Here is a 16270-nt window from a genome sequence, read left to right on the forward strand (position 1 = left end):
CTGCATTCTCGCAGGCGTCGGACGACATCAGGTACTGAAGACAACAAGACTCGGTCCGCCAGTAATACGAAGGGATTCCCTCTTTCGCCAATAAAAAGGAAGTACGCTCCTACATTCAGCGAAGCCTTGCGCTGTTGTTCTGCCCGGCAACGCCCACCACAATACGGACGTGCCACATTCGCACAACTTTGATGTGAACTCTATTGAAGGGCTCTCTCTTAAGTTCGGCGGGAGAATCGAGGGAAACAATCACGATCCTCACGTCCCTCACGAGCCACGAACAGACGGTCGCTGCGCGACCGCCTAGACATTATGAGCGAGACCTCACGACTCACGAATACGATGCCTTCAAGCACGATCACGATACAACAACTTGCCTTCACCGGCTTCGCGGTCTTCGCGACGGCCTCGTTCTGCACGTCCGCCACGATTGAGGGCTTTTTCTTCACGTTCTTCATGGCTAGCCTCCTTTTCCCTGGGGTCTACTTCATAGCCAAGTCGGAGCGCGAGGTGCGTTCTATCCTCCGCGAATGGGACATGCTCGCTGACGGTCTACGCCGCATCTTTTCGCTATATAGCACGCTGCTTCATCGACATCGCCATCCCCAGTGAATTACGACACCGAACACGACCCCTCGACCGACGGCGTCGCACATGAAGTTCCGCGCGAGGAGCACCGCGACAACTTCGTTGAAAACGGTCCTCGCCAACAAGACCAGGAGCAGCGCCGCCACGATCGCGCCTCAAATCAACATGTGCGCTTCGTTGAGCATTTCGATGATTTCGATCGTCGTGAGCGACACAATCCCTCCACACGTTGCGGCACACGGAGCACTACCGAGTCTCGCTATAGCCAGGAATCCCCTGAGCGTCCCGAGCAGCAGGATCTCCCCGATCCTCAGCAGCAGGATTATCCAGATCTTCAGCAGCAACACGATGGCCGCACCGTCGAGGCCCTCGAGCGGGCACTCGCTGCCCGGGTTGAGGAGATCGCTGCCCGGGATAGGGAGATCGCTGCCCGAGATATGGATATCGCTCGTCTCCAGATACAACTTGCCGCCGAGCGGGGCCGTAACGCTCCTGTCATCCCTACCCTTCCTCCCGCGCAAAATGGCGCGTACGGCCGACCGCAACGAGCGGCTCATGCGGTCAACGAGCCACCCATCCGTCTTGTCTCCGCTCTCGAGTTGGGTGGCGCCACCGCTACTGGACAGCAGAATATTTCCGAGGCGCAGATGTCGACCGGCGCCGCTCACGAAGAGCAGCTACATCAGGCTCCCCAGACCGCTCGGGAGAATGGCGCTCCTCCTTCATCGTGGGGTCGGTTTTCCAACAGCTCCATACTGCCAAGGTATGGTGCGAACGATCCGAGCGTTCCCGCCTTGGAGGACCGGACTCAGCGCCGCGAGACGCACTTCCAAAACCACAATTCGGCCCTCGCTAGCGCTCCAAGCAGCATTGCGGAGCGTGTGGAGGCGCTCAGGCGACAAGTCCCACAGAGGGAGGGGCGGCCGGGCTGGTTCGACACCAGTGCCCCAGCTCAGACCGAAAGCGTCGGGCGGCAGAACCTGAACGTCGGCATGGAGGAACAGCTTGCTGCTCCTGGAAATCGTCAGCAGAAGCAAGCACGTCCTAGAGAAGCTGCTCGCCAAGCTGCTGAGCGTCGCTTCCGTGAAGCGCTCGAAAACATCCGACCACGCGAGGGACCCCACGGTCAGCAAGCGCGAGGACTTCCTCGACTGCCGCAGGATAGGTGTTTTCCGCGAGATGCGTGGCCAGTCGTCGGACCCAGCCTGCTGACCAATGCAACGACATTGCCCGCGCCATCACCTACAAGCGCCGCGCCGAGTGTGGCTGCTCCGTATCCTCCTAGGCCTCCGCGCGCACCTCAGCCGAATGTCAACCCAGTGCGGCCTGAGCGTCCCATGGTGATAAACCAGTTTAGGGACTCGCGCGTTCAGATTCCTGCACTGCAGCCGGTCGATGCGACGTCTGTGTTTTTCAACGACTCGCCCGTGCCTCCGCCGTATCTTTCGCGGCTGTCACTTCCGCCTGCTGACGTTGCTCCGCGCGCTCCTGCGTCTATGCCATCCCCCGCTGGTCGGGGGCTCGCTCCCGACGCTGTACGTGGCAGCTCAAGCTGCGATGCCTATGTCGCGGGTCCTGGCCCTCGTTTTGGACCTATATATGCGCGCAGGCCTCCTCCTGGCTTCGTACCTACCTCATTCGTACCCTTCTCAGGCGGGATGAGCGGTACCAGCAACGACGTCGCTGACGGCAATACCGAGCATCACGGTGGCGGCATGCAGAGCAGGACCGGCGCCTCGATTGCGACGCCGTCTGCGATCAACATCGTTCCTGATCCAAGTCCTATCCCAAGCGTTGACGGTATATCTCAGCCCACGCCTGCTTGCTGCGACCACAATACCCCATCCGGCTTCGTTCCCTCCGAGTTGGCTGCCGTCACCATGAACCAGCCTGAGCAGAGCGTTGCGCGCTGTGCCAGGAGCGTTGGCGAAGGAAGTATCGGTCGCGCGAACACCGCTATAGGTGCCAACGCTCTGCAAGGTCCATCGGATCACCGTTCTGGTGGCGAGTTCTCCCCGTTCTGGCTGACCGTGCATTGGGCTCAGAACAGAACCATCTCCGTCCGGTTCGATTCCTCCATCGTGGGCCCAAAGGGACCGTCAACTTTCTATATTCACGACGGAGCTGCATTGGATGGCGCCGCCTCAACTGTCTTCAATCTACTGGGCGGCGCGTGGGATCCCTATCCCGGTGAGGATGACAAGCGCCCAGCGTTGTTCGTGCGGGCGAACATACAGTCCCTCGCACCAGTCGACGCTTTCCTTCGCATCCTTGTGGCAAGATCTGTTTTCTCTCTCCGGCTTTGGAAAAAGATCAGGATACAAATGCCCGAGATACCTATGGAACGGTCCAGACAGGTACAGTTTGATACTCCCACCAATCTCAACACCCTCGCCTTCCCCTCCACCACGATCATCTACTCCGGCGCTCCTGAGAACGTGCTCTACCCGTGGTCCTCCATCATTGGCCTCTCTCGCTATCAAGTGCGGAATCTTGACATCCGGTGCGCGATCACGCAAGAGGAATGTATGGCGATTGCTGGAAGTAGTGCGGAATACATGAACGGGAGGGTGGTGCGGTGGGTGCCCTTGCACCTCCGCCTTGTTCGCATCATCCCTGGAAGGCATCCTGCGGGAAGGCGCGCTACATTCTTTTCGCGTCTTCAATCCCTGCATGTCTTGCAATCTGATCCCGTACTGACCGCATTTCGTGACCAGCTTCTGGAGGAGGGTAGGAGGTGTGTTCGGAACCATGTCGAGTGCCTTGTAGTGTAGTGTATCACCCTGTCCTCGTATTATGAACCACATTGTAACGTATATATCATGTTGACAAAACAACTGTACCCAAGGGTGCAGACGTGAGGCGCACGCATCAAGGAAAGCAACTACGTGATGTGTCACAGTTCGACATCACCGTCACGATCACATGAGCTTTCCCACCCCTTGCGTCACTCCATCAGCCTGGTTCTGTAGTTGTCCTTCACGCTCACCTAACTTGTTGGTCTGACCCTACACCGAAAGATGTGTGCAGCCACCTACTCGTGGAGGTACCGGGCCTTCCATGGCATGGAGGCGCTAACCAAAAAAGGCCAAGAACTTTGCGCCCAGTCCATGCAACGCAATATAGACGATGCTAGTGAGAGTTTGCTGGCAGTCCTGGCATCCACCAACATTCTTTTCTCAAGCTCATGTGACATATTTCTCGCCTCGGCAGTACTTTTTCTTGAGGGCGCCAGATGGCCAGCCTCTCTCATGAAGTCCTCTCGGCCTCGTCTTTTGAGATGCGGGGATTTGTTCTGGTAGATACGTCTTCCTGCGTTCATCCTTGATGCTGCCATCCCATAGCGAAAGCTGCACAGAGAGATGCGCTGAAATACGCATGACAGATGCCAAAGGAACGAAGACGAGGACTCGAGCATGTCGCTTACCAGACCAACGGATTGGCGCCACTTCGTATCGGACGGCGATATGGACTCAGGCTATAGGATAGGTGTGAACTTTGCATCAGCTGTATAGCGACCAACTGAGCCATGAAGCTCTCGATGAAGAGGATGGACGATCCTGCCACGTAGAAGGGTTCGCCTCGTCTCAAGTTCATATCGGATTCTGACCAGTTCCCTCGAAGGCGAACTTGCTTATCTCTCTCGACTCAACGCTACTCCAGGCCGCTCAAGATGCGAGAAATGACCCTGCCAACGCACCTGGGTGTCCTTCTGCCCTCTACCCCGTGTCCCTCCTTGCATCTTGATCCTTGAACAATCGTCTGCGGTCGACTGGTATCTTCGGCCAAAATCTCACGGGTTCACCGGCGCTCCGCCTCGTTTTGGGTAGGGACAATACGGACCACGTTCCTCGTACGATTCTTTTACGTTTGCATCGGCATCGCTCAATCTCATCTCATGGTTCAACGAGATTGCGCCGAAGCGCACGCCTAACGCGCGAGATCGTTTACGTCGACGGCGCCTACATCATCGACCTTCAGATCCTCTGCTCAGGGCTTGCCCCATCGGATCACGTCGTCTTGCGCTTTCCGATGTCCGCCGAGCCCTCCGTCTGCTGAGTTGTACGGCAGACTTTGCTACTCCAACAAAAACGCCTTGTTGTGGATCAAACACACGCTCGACGCATGTTGGCTATACGCTGCGGAGTCCCAATCGGAAAGCGACGTGCTCGTTCATTGCAAGATGATTATACACGGTTGACATGGCGGAAAGCAAGGTGAGTGACTATTGTACAGGGTATCGTTTCCAGCGTGCAGTTTTGAAGCTCAAATGTCATGCAAAGTCGTCAAGATGGCCACCCGGCGCATCTCGTGCGGGAGGACATGTGCGAGGCGAGATGCCTCATGCACATCTCGTGTGCGCTAGGGAAGACTGGATGAGCGGGTAAATCGTACACATCGCGCGCATGACTGACCTAGCGCAGTGGTCGGCCCTCCGCTTTTGCCTGCGCCGCACGGCATGCAAAGCAATACTCGTCGACGGCGTCGATGTCCTTCTGAATTTCGGGACCGAAGTTCTACCACAGCGAGATCAGGCATGTGCGCGTTACGGATCGACGGATTGGCGGGAGTCGCGGTCAGAAGGGCGGTCAGGCGCGTCCGGCGGAAAGGCAAGCGCGCGACCGAGTGGGCACGACGTTCGCGTGCATCCGGAGGCGACACAGGTGACGTGCGTACGCGTTCGGCGGAAGGCAATAGGCGCAATGTGAGGCGAGCAGGACGGGGAATACATCAGCAACCCGTCGTATGGTGAGCATGTTCTGAACAGGTGACTCACCCGTGCACAGCTGGGTTCTCGGCAACCTTTAGGGTGGTAGTAGCTTCGCTCGCATCGTGTTGTGTTGCAATCCACAATGGCGACGACGAGGTGCCGCTGGAAGTGCTGCAAGGCCATGAGTACGTGCTCGCCACAATCGCATATGTGGCGCAACACTCACACCGCATCGCGTCCAACGCGTCCCTTCGCTATATGAGTAGTCGATGAGTCACCTACTCGCTATGAGCAACACAATAAAGGACTGACGCTATTTGCTGGCACATTGTGCTATGGAGTGCCCAGGGTAATGAGGTGATAGGTAGTCAAGAAACGTGGCGCAGACGCGAGACTGGCAGGGCAAGCAAGGGACGAAGAGAACAACGGGCGGTAGGGGAACATCAGTGGGAAGAGCCGGTGCCTTATATACCGCGAGCAAATTTCCCCCGAGTCACAATCAAGCTGCCCTGTCAATAGAAGCCCGCGTCATAATGCGAATATCACAGCCCATGGTCGCTCACGAACCCGCCGCACGCGCCCGGAGCGGACCTTTCGCGACGTTATGCCCACAGGGAAATTACGCTAATTGCTCCTCCCCACGCCATATATCCGCTTTGGTCTAGCGCGTGAGGCCAGCCGAGCCCACATGTCCCGCTCGACCGGATTCAAAACACCAGGTTTGGACGCTGGGAAGAACGCGTCGCGCCTGCGAGTTCCAAACTCTGCTTAACCCATGTCGAGTCACGGACGTGGCGCTGGAAGTATCTACAGATGAAGAAGCCGCCATTGTTCGGCTGGCTCTTCCATGCCACAGCAGCGGAGCCCCGCGACCAGCCCATAAGCCCATCGATAATGGCCCCGTCAGCGAGAAGCGCCAACGTTCACACTTCGCAGACCCAGTCTGATGCTGTGAGATCCACGTACGCACAGCAGCGTGCGATGCGCGACACCATCCTTGTATGTGCGATGGCCCATTGCATCGACTTCCTCGCAGCCACGCGCATGCTCACTAGAGCCCCAATCTATTCCTGGACCTCTGTACTCGGTGCGCAGCGCCGGGACTAGCATTGAAGCAAGCAACATACTAGCTGTGTGGCGGCGGCGTTACAGGAGCTGTGCTATGAGGGTAAGTTACCTTCCTGATCTCCCCGGCAACTTGCGCGCCAGACGAACGGCCCCCCGCGCCTCCCGGAGGGCGACGAGCGTCCCCGAGAGCGCCACGACACCGCCGAGGGGGGCCACAACCGTGCGCGACGAGCGGCCGGAAGGATCTTCGCCCTGTGCCCACGATCGTGCTCGGCGTCCTTATCGCACGCCCGCCACTTATCGACGAGCCTGGTCCAAGCGGATGACGACGAACTTGCGCGTCAAGAGGTTGAAGGTGCTGCCGAAGAGGAAGGCGATGAGGGAGCAGCTGAGGATGATCACGTTGTAGGGCATGCTGAAGTCGGGCGTGGCGAGGTCGACGAGGAGGATAGGGGTGTAGATACGCGTCGGTGGCAAAACACCCGGATCGGCGTCGAGGGGGACGAAGACCGCCGGCGGCAGGTCCCAGCCGCGCTGCGCGTCGGGCAAGTGCTCAGTGTATCGCAAAAATGCCTTCGTCACGTCGAACGTTATCTCCGTAGTGCTCGATGCCGGAAGAGCGAGGGTAGCCTGAAAAGTGGTCGGACGCGAATGTGGGATGGTGGGAATGTAAGAGATGTCGGATAGGAGATCGTCTGCGTTGACCATGTTCGTTATTACGATCGAAAAGGAGATAGCAACGATGATCGTGACTCACCTTGAAGAACGCCGTTCGACTCGATTCGCATCGTATGAAGGTACATCTGGACGAACCAAGGTAGCGTCTCCAGATAACGCAGGCGCACTTCCGATGGGAGCTCGTTCTTGATGACGATGGATAGCTGGCCGCGTTCTTGACTGAACCCTCTAAGTGCCCGTCTGATAGAAAGAGGGTGCGACGCGTTGTTCGACGCACGCCCTGAGAATGTCGTAAGCACGCCTAGCGTTGCAGTAGGAGCTACATGAAGTATACGCACAGTTTTGAGGCATAGGCCACTTCATATCGACGTCCAAGGGGACAGGTCCTGCGGCACATTATGTCAAGATAGCACTGGGAATATGTGCGAAGGCATACCCTGGGCCACCTCGTAGATAGCAAGGTTGTCCTTCACCAGCGTAGGCTCAGGGTGGATCTGATAGGGCTCATGTATGGGCAGGGTCACCCTGACGGTGCTACGACCGGCGACAGGGCAAGCCTTCTCTATCGTACGGCCGAACAACGTCTGGAAGGACCAGTCTGGGCAGCGTCAGCACATGCATGAAGCCGCAAGATAAGTGACTCGCCTCGCTTGTCCGTATTCAAAGTACGAAAGAGGTCCGATACGACCTGAGCGGTGAGACGCACTTCGATACCCTCCTCGGGTATCCATCGGACGTGGACACCCAAGCCGTGCCAGTCGCCGTCGAAGAGGTGATGGGGGTCGAGCAATGAAGCAATTCCAGAGCGAGATTTGCAAGGGAGGAGCTTCCGGAATGGCGTCAGGTTTTCGGTGCAGACGTGCTCGGAGGGTAGAGTAGCGTGGCGCAGATGATGCGTGACGTTCCAAGCAGGAAGGCCGCCTTCCGGGGGATACGTCAGAGCAGGGGAAGTTGTCCGCCATTCGTCCATGGTTCCCAGAGTTGCGCAGAATAGGCCAGCTAGGGCGTTGCGAACGCCAGACCATCGCGCGTCCAGTCTGTTGACATCATCAGCCCGTGGACGCGTCTGTGAGCAGTGCACGCACGTTGTTGGGTCCTCCTCTGCTAGCCAGGCCCATAGCTCTGCACCGGTGCCCACGTTCGGCTCTTCGGGCATACCCCATCGCTCGTATTGCCAGTGCCCCGCGTTCAGTGATAAGTGCAGTTCGTCGACGGCATATTCGCGAATGACCCTGCCCAAGGCAAGAGGGAACAGCGTGTAATGTTGGGCTGAGTCTTCTGTGAGCCGCCATTCACCTTGCAGGGTCATTGTGCTCACGTTCGTCATCATCAAGACCTGGCTGAGACGGACGCCTCGGCGTCGCGCCCTTCAGGAGCGTCTTGAACGTGAATTTAGACAGGACTTTGCCATCTGGAAGGGGTTTAACAAAGAGGTCTTCTTCGAATGCTTCGTCTGCGAGTTCGTTGCTAGCGACGGCGGCGACGACGCCGAAGACGACCGCGACGCATCGCCAGCAGTTGACCATGGCTGCTGGAAATGTGACCAAATCCGCGTGACATATCGTGACGGACGCGCCGCCCACGTGCGCCCACTTCAGTTTTCGAATCTGAAGTTGAACTTCGTGTCACAAACCTCATTCATGCAATAGCAGCCCTTGGATCGCATGATCTTCCGGTGGTTGAATTATAGAACCTCATCAACCACTTGTACCTGGTGAGCGGATGCTTATAGCATGGCATGCTTCCACCGAATTGGCGGTTCACTCAACGGCCCTCATCCCGAAGGCTTCCCATTCTCCCGAAACCCCCCTCATGGCTTCTTTGTCTTCACGAACATTCGTCGTCACCTCTCCGGAGAATGGGAGGATACCGCATCGTACCGCACGACGTGTCGTTCTGAATGCAGATGTGGTGAAGGCCGCGAAACTCACGACGGGCGACGTGGTCGCCATCTATGGTGCACAGGCGGGGCTGCCACCTGTAAATCTCAACGAACTGAATCGGAAGACTATTCTCTGACATGCTGCAAGGCTTCCTTTGCGATAGGCACAGTCTGGCCGTCGCAGGACCTGTCACCGGACTGTGAGTGTCGCTCTTCTGCCAACACCTGATCGCGTATACCACGCTTAAGCGCGTTCCTGCCAGCTATTCTGGTCTCCCAATCCTTGCTTTTGACAGCACATATTCAATCTGGCGCGCACGTTCGGCTGTCTCCTCTCAGCCCAGCGCCGCAGACGTCGGGACTTCCATCGCTCCGTGACGCCATCGAGGTGAAAACGCTGAAGCTGAGGGAGATAACGCAGGGCGGGAAGACCGCCTCCAAGGTAGCTTCTAGCGATGGAAAGAGGGACTGGCTACCTTTGTTACTCCGCGAACATCTAGGTACGCTATTCTACTTTACTTGTTCGTCGCTAATCCCGGTTTAGTGGATCTCAAAATTATCACCAACAAGCAGGTGCTCGAGGTCGTTTATGAAGGCCGACTTCGCCGATTCGCCGTGTCGTCTATGGCGGCTGGCGCTACTTCCGACCCCGTGGACGCCATTACCAAGGACCTGGGCGACATATCTATTCAATCGACACCGCGATTAGGCTACATCTCATGGGACACAGTTGTCAGCATAGGGCCAGCCGACCCTCCCGCGCACGCTGCACCAGTGAGTATTCCATCTGTCCGATACCTATCTCGCGCACTGATTGCCCACCTAGCCCGCTACAGAAGCCCTCCCTGCGGCCCCGGACCAAAGCGCGTACTCTTCCGTTGGCGGTCTAGGTAAACAGATCGCAGAAATCCGCGATCTGCTCGAGATCCCGCTCACGCGCCCGGATCTCTTCCGCAACTTCGGTGCGTGTGGCATGTTCACCCTCATCTGCATCTCGCATGCGGGGGTGTATTTACCGCGAGGGTCGGGCTGAAATCAATTTTCTGTTTGCTCTCGCTAGGCCTCAAGTCACCGCGCGGTCTCTTGTTGCATGGTCCGCCCGGTACGGGGAAGACGCACCTTGCGCGCGCGATCGCTGCGGCTGCGCGTGCTGCCGTCGTCGTGGTCAATGGTCCGGAGCTCTCGTCCGCGTATCATGGCGAGACCGAAGGTCGACTGCGGGCTGTTTTCGAGGACGCCGCCGCTCGCTCGCCGTGCATCGTCGTGCTGGACGAGGTCGATGCGCTAGTACCAAGGCGCGAAGACGGAGGGGGAGAAGTGGAGGCTCGCGTGGTGGCGACTTTGCTTACGCTCTTGGACGGCGTGCAGGCCGACGATGCCGGTCAGGTCATCGTTGTGGCTACCACGAACCGTCCAAATGCGATCGACCCTGCACTTCGTCGCCCAGGGCGCTTTGATAGAGAGATTGAGATAGGTCCGCCACCTCTCGAGGCCTTCTTCCAATTTGTTGACCGTTGTTCCTTAGGTGTCCCCGACGTTGATGCTCGTGCTGACATCCTCCGCATTCTCCTTTCCAAGACGCCAAACCAGATACGACCAGGAGACATTCAAGCCCTCGCTGCCCGCGCACACGGCTACGTCGGCGCTGACCTCTCCTCCGTCGTCCGCGAAGCCGGCACAGCCGCGATCAAGCGCTACCTCTCCGCGGCCTCCCCCTCCGGCTCCGAGCCCCAAATCACCCTCGATGACCTCGACCATGCCCTCCTCTCCGTCCGACCTTCCGCGATGCGCTCGCTCTTCGTCGAGGCTCCTCGCGTGCGGTACGCGGATGTTGGAGGGCAGGACGCCGTGATCGAGCGTCTGCGTGAGGCAGTCGAGTGGCCCTTGAAGCACCCCGATGCGTTCAGGAGGTTGGGCGTGAAGCCGCCGAAAGGTGTGCTGCTGTATGGGCCGCCGGGCTGTAGTAAGACAGTACTAGCTCGCGCCTGTGCTTGCGAGAGCGGCGTGAACTTCGTTGCAGTGAAAGGTCCTGAGGTACGTTGATTGTGGTGGGATAGCGAGGCTCTTGCTAACGCAATGACCTCCGCAGCTTCTCAACAAATATGTCGGCGAGTCCGAGCGGGCTGTGAGGGAGATATTCCGGAGGGCCCGTGCTGCAGCCCCCGCCATCATCTTCTTCGTAAACTGTTTTCATCGCATCTCCCTTCTATCGTGAGCTAAGATGGTCTTGACAGGATGAGATCGACGCTCTCGCAACATCAAGAGACGCAGACGCGCGTGCCCACGAAGGCGTCCTTACGAGTTTACTGAACGAGATGGACGGCGTACAAGAACTGCTCGGTGTCACGATAATCGGCGCTACAAATCGTCCGGAAGTGCTTGTGAGTCCATCGGCTCCCATGCCATTTCTCCGGTAAGTAACGCTCTACAGGACTCTGCCCTTATGCGACCTGGACGCCTTGATCGCCTTCTCTACATTGGTCCGCCCGATCAAGAGGGCCGCCAGGCTGTCCTCAGAATCAAGACGGCAGGCATGCAGACCGCTCCTGACCTCAACGTTGGAGAGATCGCACGCTTGGTATGGGACTTCACGCCTCTGCCATATATGAGCTCATGCTAGCCCAGACCGACGGTTGCTCTGGCGCGGAAATTGCATCCCTTTGCCAGGAGGCGGCGCTGCTGACAATGAAGAGGGACCTGAACGCAGAATATGTCAGTCTATCTCGAACATCACACGCCGACGTCTGACACTAATCTTCTCCAGGTCCCGCACGAAGCATTTGTCCAGGCGGCCATGAAGACGAAACGTCAGATCACACCTGAAGTGATTCAAAAATTCGTCCGCTGGCGCGAGACCAGTGGCGTGAAGGACTCGTAGAGCCTCGCGTTGTTGTACTACCAGTGTATGTACTTTTCGACCTGTCAGCTAAGCCGTGCGAAGACTACCGCTCGCCCCTTGCCTGCCGTGCTTCCCGCAAGGCTCGCCGTTCCTCAAACAACGTTGCGATCTCCTTGATGTCGATGACCTTGATTGGCCATGTCAGCCAGTTCCCCCCGCTCCTGAATATCGGGACCCCCATATCCTCGAGAAGGTCGTCAACGTGCTGCGGCCACCTGAGCATCGAGGAGGGTCAGCATCAGAGATTTTGGCCACGACGGCTCAGGGGGATGAGAGACGGTCGAGGGGAATGAGAGAGAATCGAGCGAAACGAGAGAATACGCACGCCCAAAACGTCACATTGCTGCTGTACGACTCGTTGACCCACAACAGTTCGTCCGGGTAGCGTTTCCGTAGCCACGCAGACTGCCGCTCAGCGTGCATCATGGCCTCTTCTGTCGTCGATGGGAGTCGCAAGGGATCTCCTAGGAAATACGACGAGATCCAGTGCGCGAAGACCTCGAAGCAGTACCCGTTGTTGGCGTTGAACTTGAAGGAGGATTTGAGCTCGGGTGACATGCCGACGAAAGCAACAGGAAGCTCACCACGGCGCCATTGATTGCAAAGTCCCTTTTGAAAAGGTTCTTGGCAGGGACTAGGCCGCGGTAGATGGACGAGGCTGGCAGCTCCGACGGGGCGTGTTTTCCTGGTGGTTTGTCGAGCGAGCGGTACTCGTCCCATTCATGGTCAAAGTTGATGTCAGGATTGGGCGGATGGCGGTTGATGCCTAGGTCTTCTGCAGTCTCATCTGCGGCTCTATTAGCATGTCAAGCCAAGAATTTCATCCGCATGAGCTCACCATCAAACAAGCCCTTCCACGACGACGTATACCCAGTCCCCAAGATGACAGTATCCGCCGCGACCTTGGCCCCATCCGCCAGCACGACGCCACCCTCGTAATACCCTATCGCGCGATTCGGCGCCCTCAGCTCTATCTTCCCGGCGTTCACCAGCGCGTGGAAATGGTCATCGCGCCGCGGCCCGTCGTCGTTAGTGCGAACGCTCCAGAAGATAGACGTCGCGTTGCGGATGGGGGAGTCGGCGGGGTAACCTTGGGCGGCGTAGGAGCTTTGCGCGATGGCGCTCCAGATGAGGTGCACGAGCTTGCTGCCGAGCCAGGTGGTGTGGAGGAATCGTCTGGTCAGGGATGTTAGCTGAGTTGTAGAGAATAATATGCTGTAAGGAGGGCGGGGCATGGGCCGGGTGGGCTAGAAGAAAAGGGCTATAGACAGCAACAAAGTCTCTTCGACGTACTCTAGCGCGGTCCGCAGATGAATGTGGGGCGATAGCATGCCCAGGAAGCGGCTCTTACGGATGAACTCGGGCAGCGGCTTCGACGTGGATATGAACGCGTCCGCCTTCTCGAAGACCATGGTCACCGGGATGGACCGCCGCGCGAAGTAGGCACAGACGTCCTGCGCAGATTTACCGCCGCCGACTACGACGATGCGGCCGAGGGCGGCCGCGCCTTCGGGGCCTATCCCGTCGAGGGTTTTGCGGAAGGCGGACGTATGCAAGACGCGTCCTTGGAAGCCAGACTCCTTGGCGCGCGTCATCGTGAGGTTCGGCGGGATGGATGGCTCGTGACAGCCCTGTAGGCAGCATTTAGCAGATAGCAAGAAGGCGAGCCGAAGCGAGCAGAGCGTACCCCTGAGCACAGGACCAAACGAGCACATTTGATGACCCTATCTTCACCTGCAGCCTTGCTACTGACATCGAGCTCCCAGCCGTGCCCGCCCTCGCCACGCCGAATTCGACGCACTTCCGTATCGTACACGATCTTCCCCTGGAGAAACTTCTCCGCGAAGCGCGTCATATAGGCACACATATCGAAGCCCGAAAGATTCGGATTGCGAGGGTCGGCCGGGGTCATCTCAAGGCAGGAGAAGCAGTATTCGCCATTGACGCTGGATGGAGAAGTCAGTTGCGACGTCGCAGCGCAGAAGCAGGGAAAATATAGAAGCAGAAAAAACGTACTTATTGATGAAAAGCCCGTCGTAGACACGCTCCTGCGCCCACACGCCTCCGGGGCCCGCATCGCGCGAAATTATCTGCACGTTCTTGAAGCCGTCCTTAATCAGAGTGTGCGCAGTGATCAAGCCCGCCGCGCCGCTGCCCACAATGCAGACGGGCTCGTTGCGCGCGTCTTCCATCACGGAAAACAGTTGCAACACTCAGTGGCGCCCTGCCCTTTTGTACTCTCCGTCCCTCGACTCCGAAACTGTCGGGATCATCTGATTGTCATGGGAATGGGGTTAACATGAGGTATACTCGAGTATATATATGACAAGCTTCTGACCTCGCGAACAGATGTTTCTGCTAGAGCTGCGTGTTCCTGCTAAAGTTGGCCGATACAAATGGCTCGCGGGTGTCTGACGCACTGCTGACTTCGTTCGGCAGGGACATCGGACCCTTGAGGCTTTCATAGGCGTTCCGTTGTGTGCATCGGGAGGATTTGTATCATGTTACTCTCGGGATATATCGATCGCTTGCCCAAAACGCAGTAGATCTCGCTTTCTATTGAGTCCGAAGCTCTTTGCTAGGGCGCGCTGAGTTGGCATCCTTCCCACTTCGGCTGAAAGAGTTACAAGGCCCACAATTCTCCTCATGGTTGTCGAGGTGGCAAGCGCAGAAAGATCTCTCCTTGGGCGTCATTAGGACGCGGTGCGTCAGAGACTCCGGGGCAGAGTTGTGATGGTGGTGGTCCGCAAGTTGAGGTTGTCGGCTTGTGCCGGTTGCAGTTCGGTCGCTTCGGGCCGTCCCGTCCACGCACACGTGATGGCGACGCGCCTGGGCGTCGATCATCATTCCTCCCCAACCCCCGCCACCATGTCACTCCAAGCTCCCACAGCCGACTCGCAAGCGCCCTCTTCCGATATTCAGGTCCCTGCAAAGCGACAGCGCACGGACACGGAGGGTACAGATGCGCTATCAACGCCTGCGCGCTGCCAGCGATTTTGGTTCGAGGATGGATCCGTCGTGCTCTATGTCGGATCTACCCCGGGCGCGATGATCTTCCGCGTGCACAAGACGGTGCGTGGAACCCTTCAGCTTCTCTAGAGCCCAGGCTTACGCGGAGATGTAGATGCTGGCAAACAACTCGGAGATATTTAAGGATATGTTCAGCATCCCCCAGCCCCCGGGTCAGGAGCAGATCGATGACTGTCCAGTGATACGGCTTCCCGACGATCCCCCACGGATATGGATGGAACTACTCGCTGCGCTCTACGACATCCTGTACGTCTTACGACTTGCGCCCACTGGTTACGACTTCTTCACCGTGCTTCCACCAGGTTCTTCGACAAGACTATGTCCCTTCTGGGCCCCGCCTGCATCTCCCGGCTGGGGAACGTGGCGACGCTCTCTACTAAGTACCGCTTCGTCAGCCTGCGCCGCAAGTGCATCTCTTCCCTATCTAGCTTTGGCTGCGTCACGTCGACCTTGACTACGAGGGCCCGGCCACTCCCCTTCATTGAAGCCACCCTCCTGCTGATGGCCGCCCGCAACGCAAACATCCCGACGCTCCTCCCCTTTGCATTCCTGTCCGTCGCCTACCAGGATAACGGGCAGCTGAACATGATCCTCGATTGTCCCGGTCTCCCGGTGGCAGACAAAGCCGTCGCGCTGAACGGGCTCCAGAACCTCCTCGAGCTCCAGCGCACCCTCATGTTCCCCTTCGTCGACAACTTCAAGAACGCAAAGTTGTGCGACGCGGACTGCGAGCTCGACGTCGTCGAGTGCTTCCCCATGCTCTTCCTCCGGCCGCATGCGTTGCAATTCCACCACGGGCTCGATGGGAGGCCGCTGTTCGAGGAGGCGAAGGGCGCGCTCTGTGCGCATTGTTACAAGGATGTGTGCAATATGTACTACTCTGGGCGTCAGAAGGTCTGGGAGATGTTCCCCTCGATCTTCCGGGTGGGTAACAATTGGGACGAGCTGTTGCGCGTTCAGAACTATGACGCAGAGACGTGAGTGCTCGTTCATCTGTGCACTACATGGGCTCACTGACCTCCTTCTTAGCCCCTTGTAGCATAGCAGTGAAGGGCCTAGACGTGCTCAGTGAAGTGTTCATGTTTGCGACGGCCATCTATCCTGCCGTTCCCCTACTGATCTACCGTACATGCTGTTGTTGTTGTCACATTCGCCCAGTGTACTGCCCCCTTATCCTAGTCCCTTGTGATTCTCTCGCATACATATTTGAGTAACGAACAGCAGCAAAGATGTGTCCTACGGCCTACATCATCACTCGAAGGTCCTCAACGCGCCTCTGTTGGACTTAGGGTTTCGTCCCGCCGAACCAGCGCGCCGATCACCTAACCGCGCCAGCCAATCGCAAAAAGGCTCGCGGCACTAATGCCGCGTGCGCCCCGGCCGCCCGGCCCCGGGCCTATATAAGGCGGGGAAA

The 16270-nt window shown here is 57.9% G+C and overlaps 7 protein-coding genes across 7 annotated transcripts; 4 read left to right on the forward strand and 3 right to left on the reverse strand.

Annotated features, from left to right (window-relative positions):
* The first annotated feature begins 224 nt into the window (after positions 1–224).
* Positions 225–3456, forward strand: SCHCODRAFT_02568307 (uncharacterized protein). Its single transcript, XM_003033614.3, has 2 exons — positions 225–510; positions 579–3456. Exons 1-2 carry the CDS (start codon positions 313–315, stop codon positions 3360–3362), a joined length of 2982 nt encoding a protein of 993 aa, XP_003033660.2. The 5' UTR covers positions 225–312; the 3' UTR covers positions 3363–3456.
* A 1285-nt stretch (positions 3457–4741) lies between these two features.
* Positions 4742–5719, reverse strand: SCHCODRAFT_02614085 (uncharacterized protein). Its single transcript, XM_003034178.2, has 5 exons — positions 5612–5719; positions 5526–5553; positions 5366–5470; positions 5004–5105; positions 4742–4950 (listed from the first exon to the last, which is right to left on the reverse strand). Exons 1-4 carry the CDS (start codon positions 5626–5628, stop codon positions 5004–5006), a joined length of 252 nt encoding a protein of 83 aa, XP_003034224.1. The 5' UTR covers positions 5629–5719; the 3' UTR covers positions 4742–4950.
* Positions 5720–6664: 945 nt separating this feature from the next.
* On the reverse strand, positions 6665–8571 carry SCHCODRAFT_02663970 (Gpi16 subunit, GPI transamidase component; the record flags this gene model as incomplete). Its single annotated transcript, XM_003034179.2, has 7 exons — positions 6665–7062; positions 7125–7325; positions 7384–7431; positions 7482–7643; positions 7691–8082; positions 8131–8323; positions 8382–8571. 7 exons carry the CDS (start codon positions 8569–8571, stop codon positions 6665–6667), a joined length of 1584 nt encoding a protein of 527 aa, XP_003034225.1.
* Positions 8572–8964: 393 nt separating this feature from the next.
* Positions 8965–9701, forward strand: SCHCODRAFT_01122841 (uncharacterized protein; the record flags this gene model as incomplete). The annotated part of the gene is made up of 4 exons (XM_050341061.1): positions 8965–9025; positions 9076–9127; positions 9191–9427; positions 9472–9701. Coding segments are annotated over 3 exons (228 nt in total), but the record flags the coding sequence as incomplete, so codon positions are not given.
* On the forward strand, positions 9552–11805 carry SCHCODRAFT_02493870 (AAA-domain-containing protein; the record flags this gene model as incomplete). The annotated part of the gene is made up of 9 exons (XM_003033615.2): positions 9552–9701; positions 9754–9889; positions 9988–10401; positions 10453–10961; positions 11017–11106; positions 11162–11308; positions 11359–11505; positions 11553–11639; positions 11692–11805. The coding sequence occupies 9 exons, from the start codon at positions 9552–9554 to the stop codon at positions 11803–11805; spliced, it is 1794 nt and encodes a 597-aa protein (XP_003033661.1).
* On the reverse strand, positions 11385–14427 carry SCHCODRAFT_02614092 (FAD/NAD(P)-binding domain-containing protein). Its single transcript, XM_003034180.2, has 11 exons — positions 14273–14427; positions 14174–14223; positions 13843–14128; positions 13514–13772; positions 13120–13457; positions 12665–13002; positions 12411–12613; positions 12152–12354; positions 11695–12041; positions 11549–11642; positions 11385–11501 (listed from the first exon to the last, which is right to left on the reverse strand). The coding sequence occupies exons 3-9, from the start codon at positions 14016–14018 to the stop codon at positions 11870–11872; spliced, it is 1689 nt and encodes a 562-aa protein (XP_003034226.1). The 5' UTR covers positions 14019–14128; positions 14174–14223; positions 14273–14427; the 3' UTR covers positions 11385–11501; positions 11549–11642; positions 11695–11869.
* Positions 14428–14680: 253 nt separating this feature from the next.
* SCHCODRAFT_02745213 (uncharacterized protein) lies at positions 14681–16106 on the forward strand. Its single transcript, XM_003033616.3, has 4 exons — positions 14681–14898; positions 14951–15102; positions 15159–15833; positions 15886–16106. Exons 1-4 carry the CDS (start codon positions 14695–14697, stop codon positions 15893–15895), a joined length of 1041 nt encoding a protein of 346 aa, XP_003033662.1. The 5' UTR covers positions 14681–14694; the 3' UTR covers positions 15896–16106.
* The last annotated feature ends 164 nt before the right edge of the window (positions 16107–16270 follow it).

This window comes from Schizophyllum commune (assembly GCF_000143185.2).
Source record: "Schizophyllum commune H4-8 unplaced genomic scaffold SCHCOscaffold_3, whole genome shotgun sequence".
Classification (NCBI taxonomy): domain Eukaryota; kingdom Fungi; phylum Basidiomycota; class Agaricomycetes; order Agaricales; family Schizophyllaceae; genus Schizophyllum; species Schizophyllum commune.

Excerpts from the sequence above, each read along its gene's own strand:
- SCHCODRAFT_02568307 (XM_003033614.3), top strand. The coding sequence starts at position 313 with ATGAGCGAGACCTCACGACTCACGAATACGATGCCTTCAAGCACGATC. Across the intron at positions 511-578 it reads TAGCCAAGTCGGAGCGCGAG|CACGCTGCTTCATCGACATC; the intron begins GTGCGTTCTATC and ends TTCGCTATATAG.
- SCHCODRAFT_02614085 (XM_003034178.2), bottom strand. Across the intron at positions 5,471-5,525 it reads CGCGTTGGACGCGATGCGGT|CACTTCCAGCGGCACCTCGT; the intron begins GTGAGTGTTGCG and ends ATGGCCTTGCAG. Across the intron at positions 5,106-5,365 it reads GAGAACCCAGCTGTGCACGG|AACTTCGGTCCCGAAATTCA; the intron begins GTGAGTCACCTG and ends TCGCTGTGGTAG.
- SCHCODRAFT_02614092 (XM_003034180.2), bottom strand. The coding sequence starts at position 14,018 with ATGGAAGACGCGCGCAACGAGCCCGTCTGCATTGTGGGCAGCGGCGCG. Across the intron at positions 13,003-13,119 it reads CATCTGCGGACCGCGCTAGA|ACGATTCCTCCACACCACCT; the intron begins GTACGTCGAAGA and ends ATCCCTGACCAG. Across the intron at positions 12,042-12,151 it reads AGCAATGTGACGTTTTGGGC|GTGGCCGCAGCACGTTGACG; the intron begins GTGCGTATTCTC and ends CTCGATGCTCAG.
- SCHCODRAFT_02745213 (XM_003033616.3), top strand. The coding sequence starts at position 14,695 with ATGTCACTCCAAGCTCCCACAGCCGACTCGCAAGCGCCCTCTTCCGAT. Across the intron at positions 14,899-14,950 it reads TCTTCCGCGTGCACAAGACG|ATGCTGGCAAACAACTCGGA; the intron begins GTGCGTGGAACC and ends GCGGAGATGTAG. Across the intron at positions 15,103-15,158 it reads GCTGCGCTCTACGACATCCT|GTTCTTCGACAAGACTATGT; the intron begins GTACGTCTTACG and ends TGCTTCCACCAG.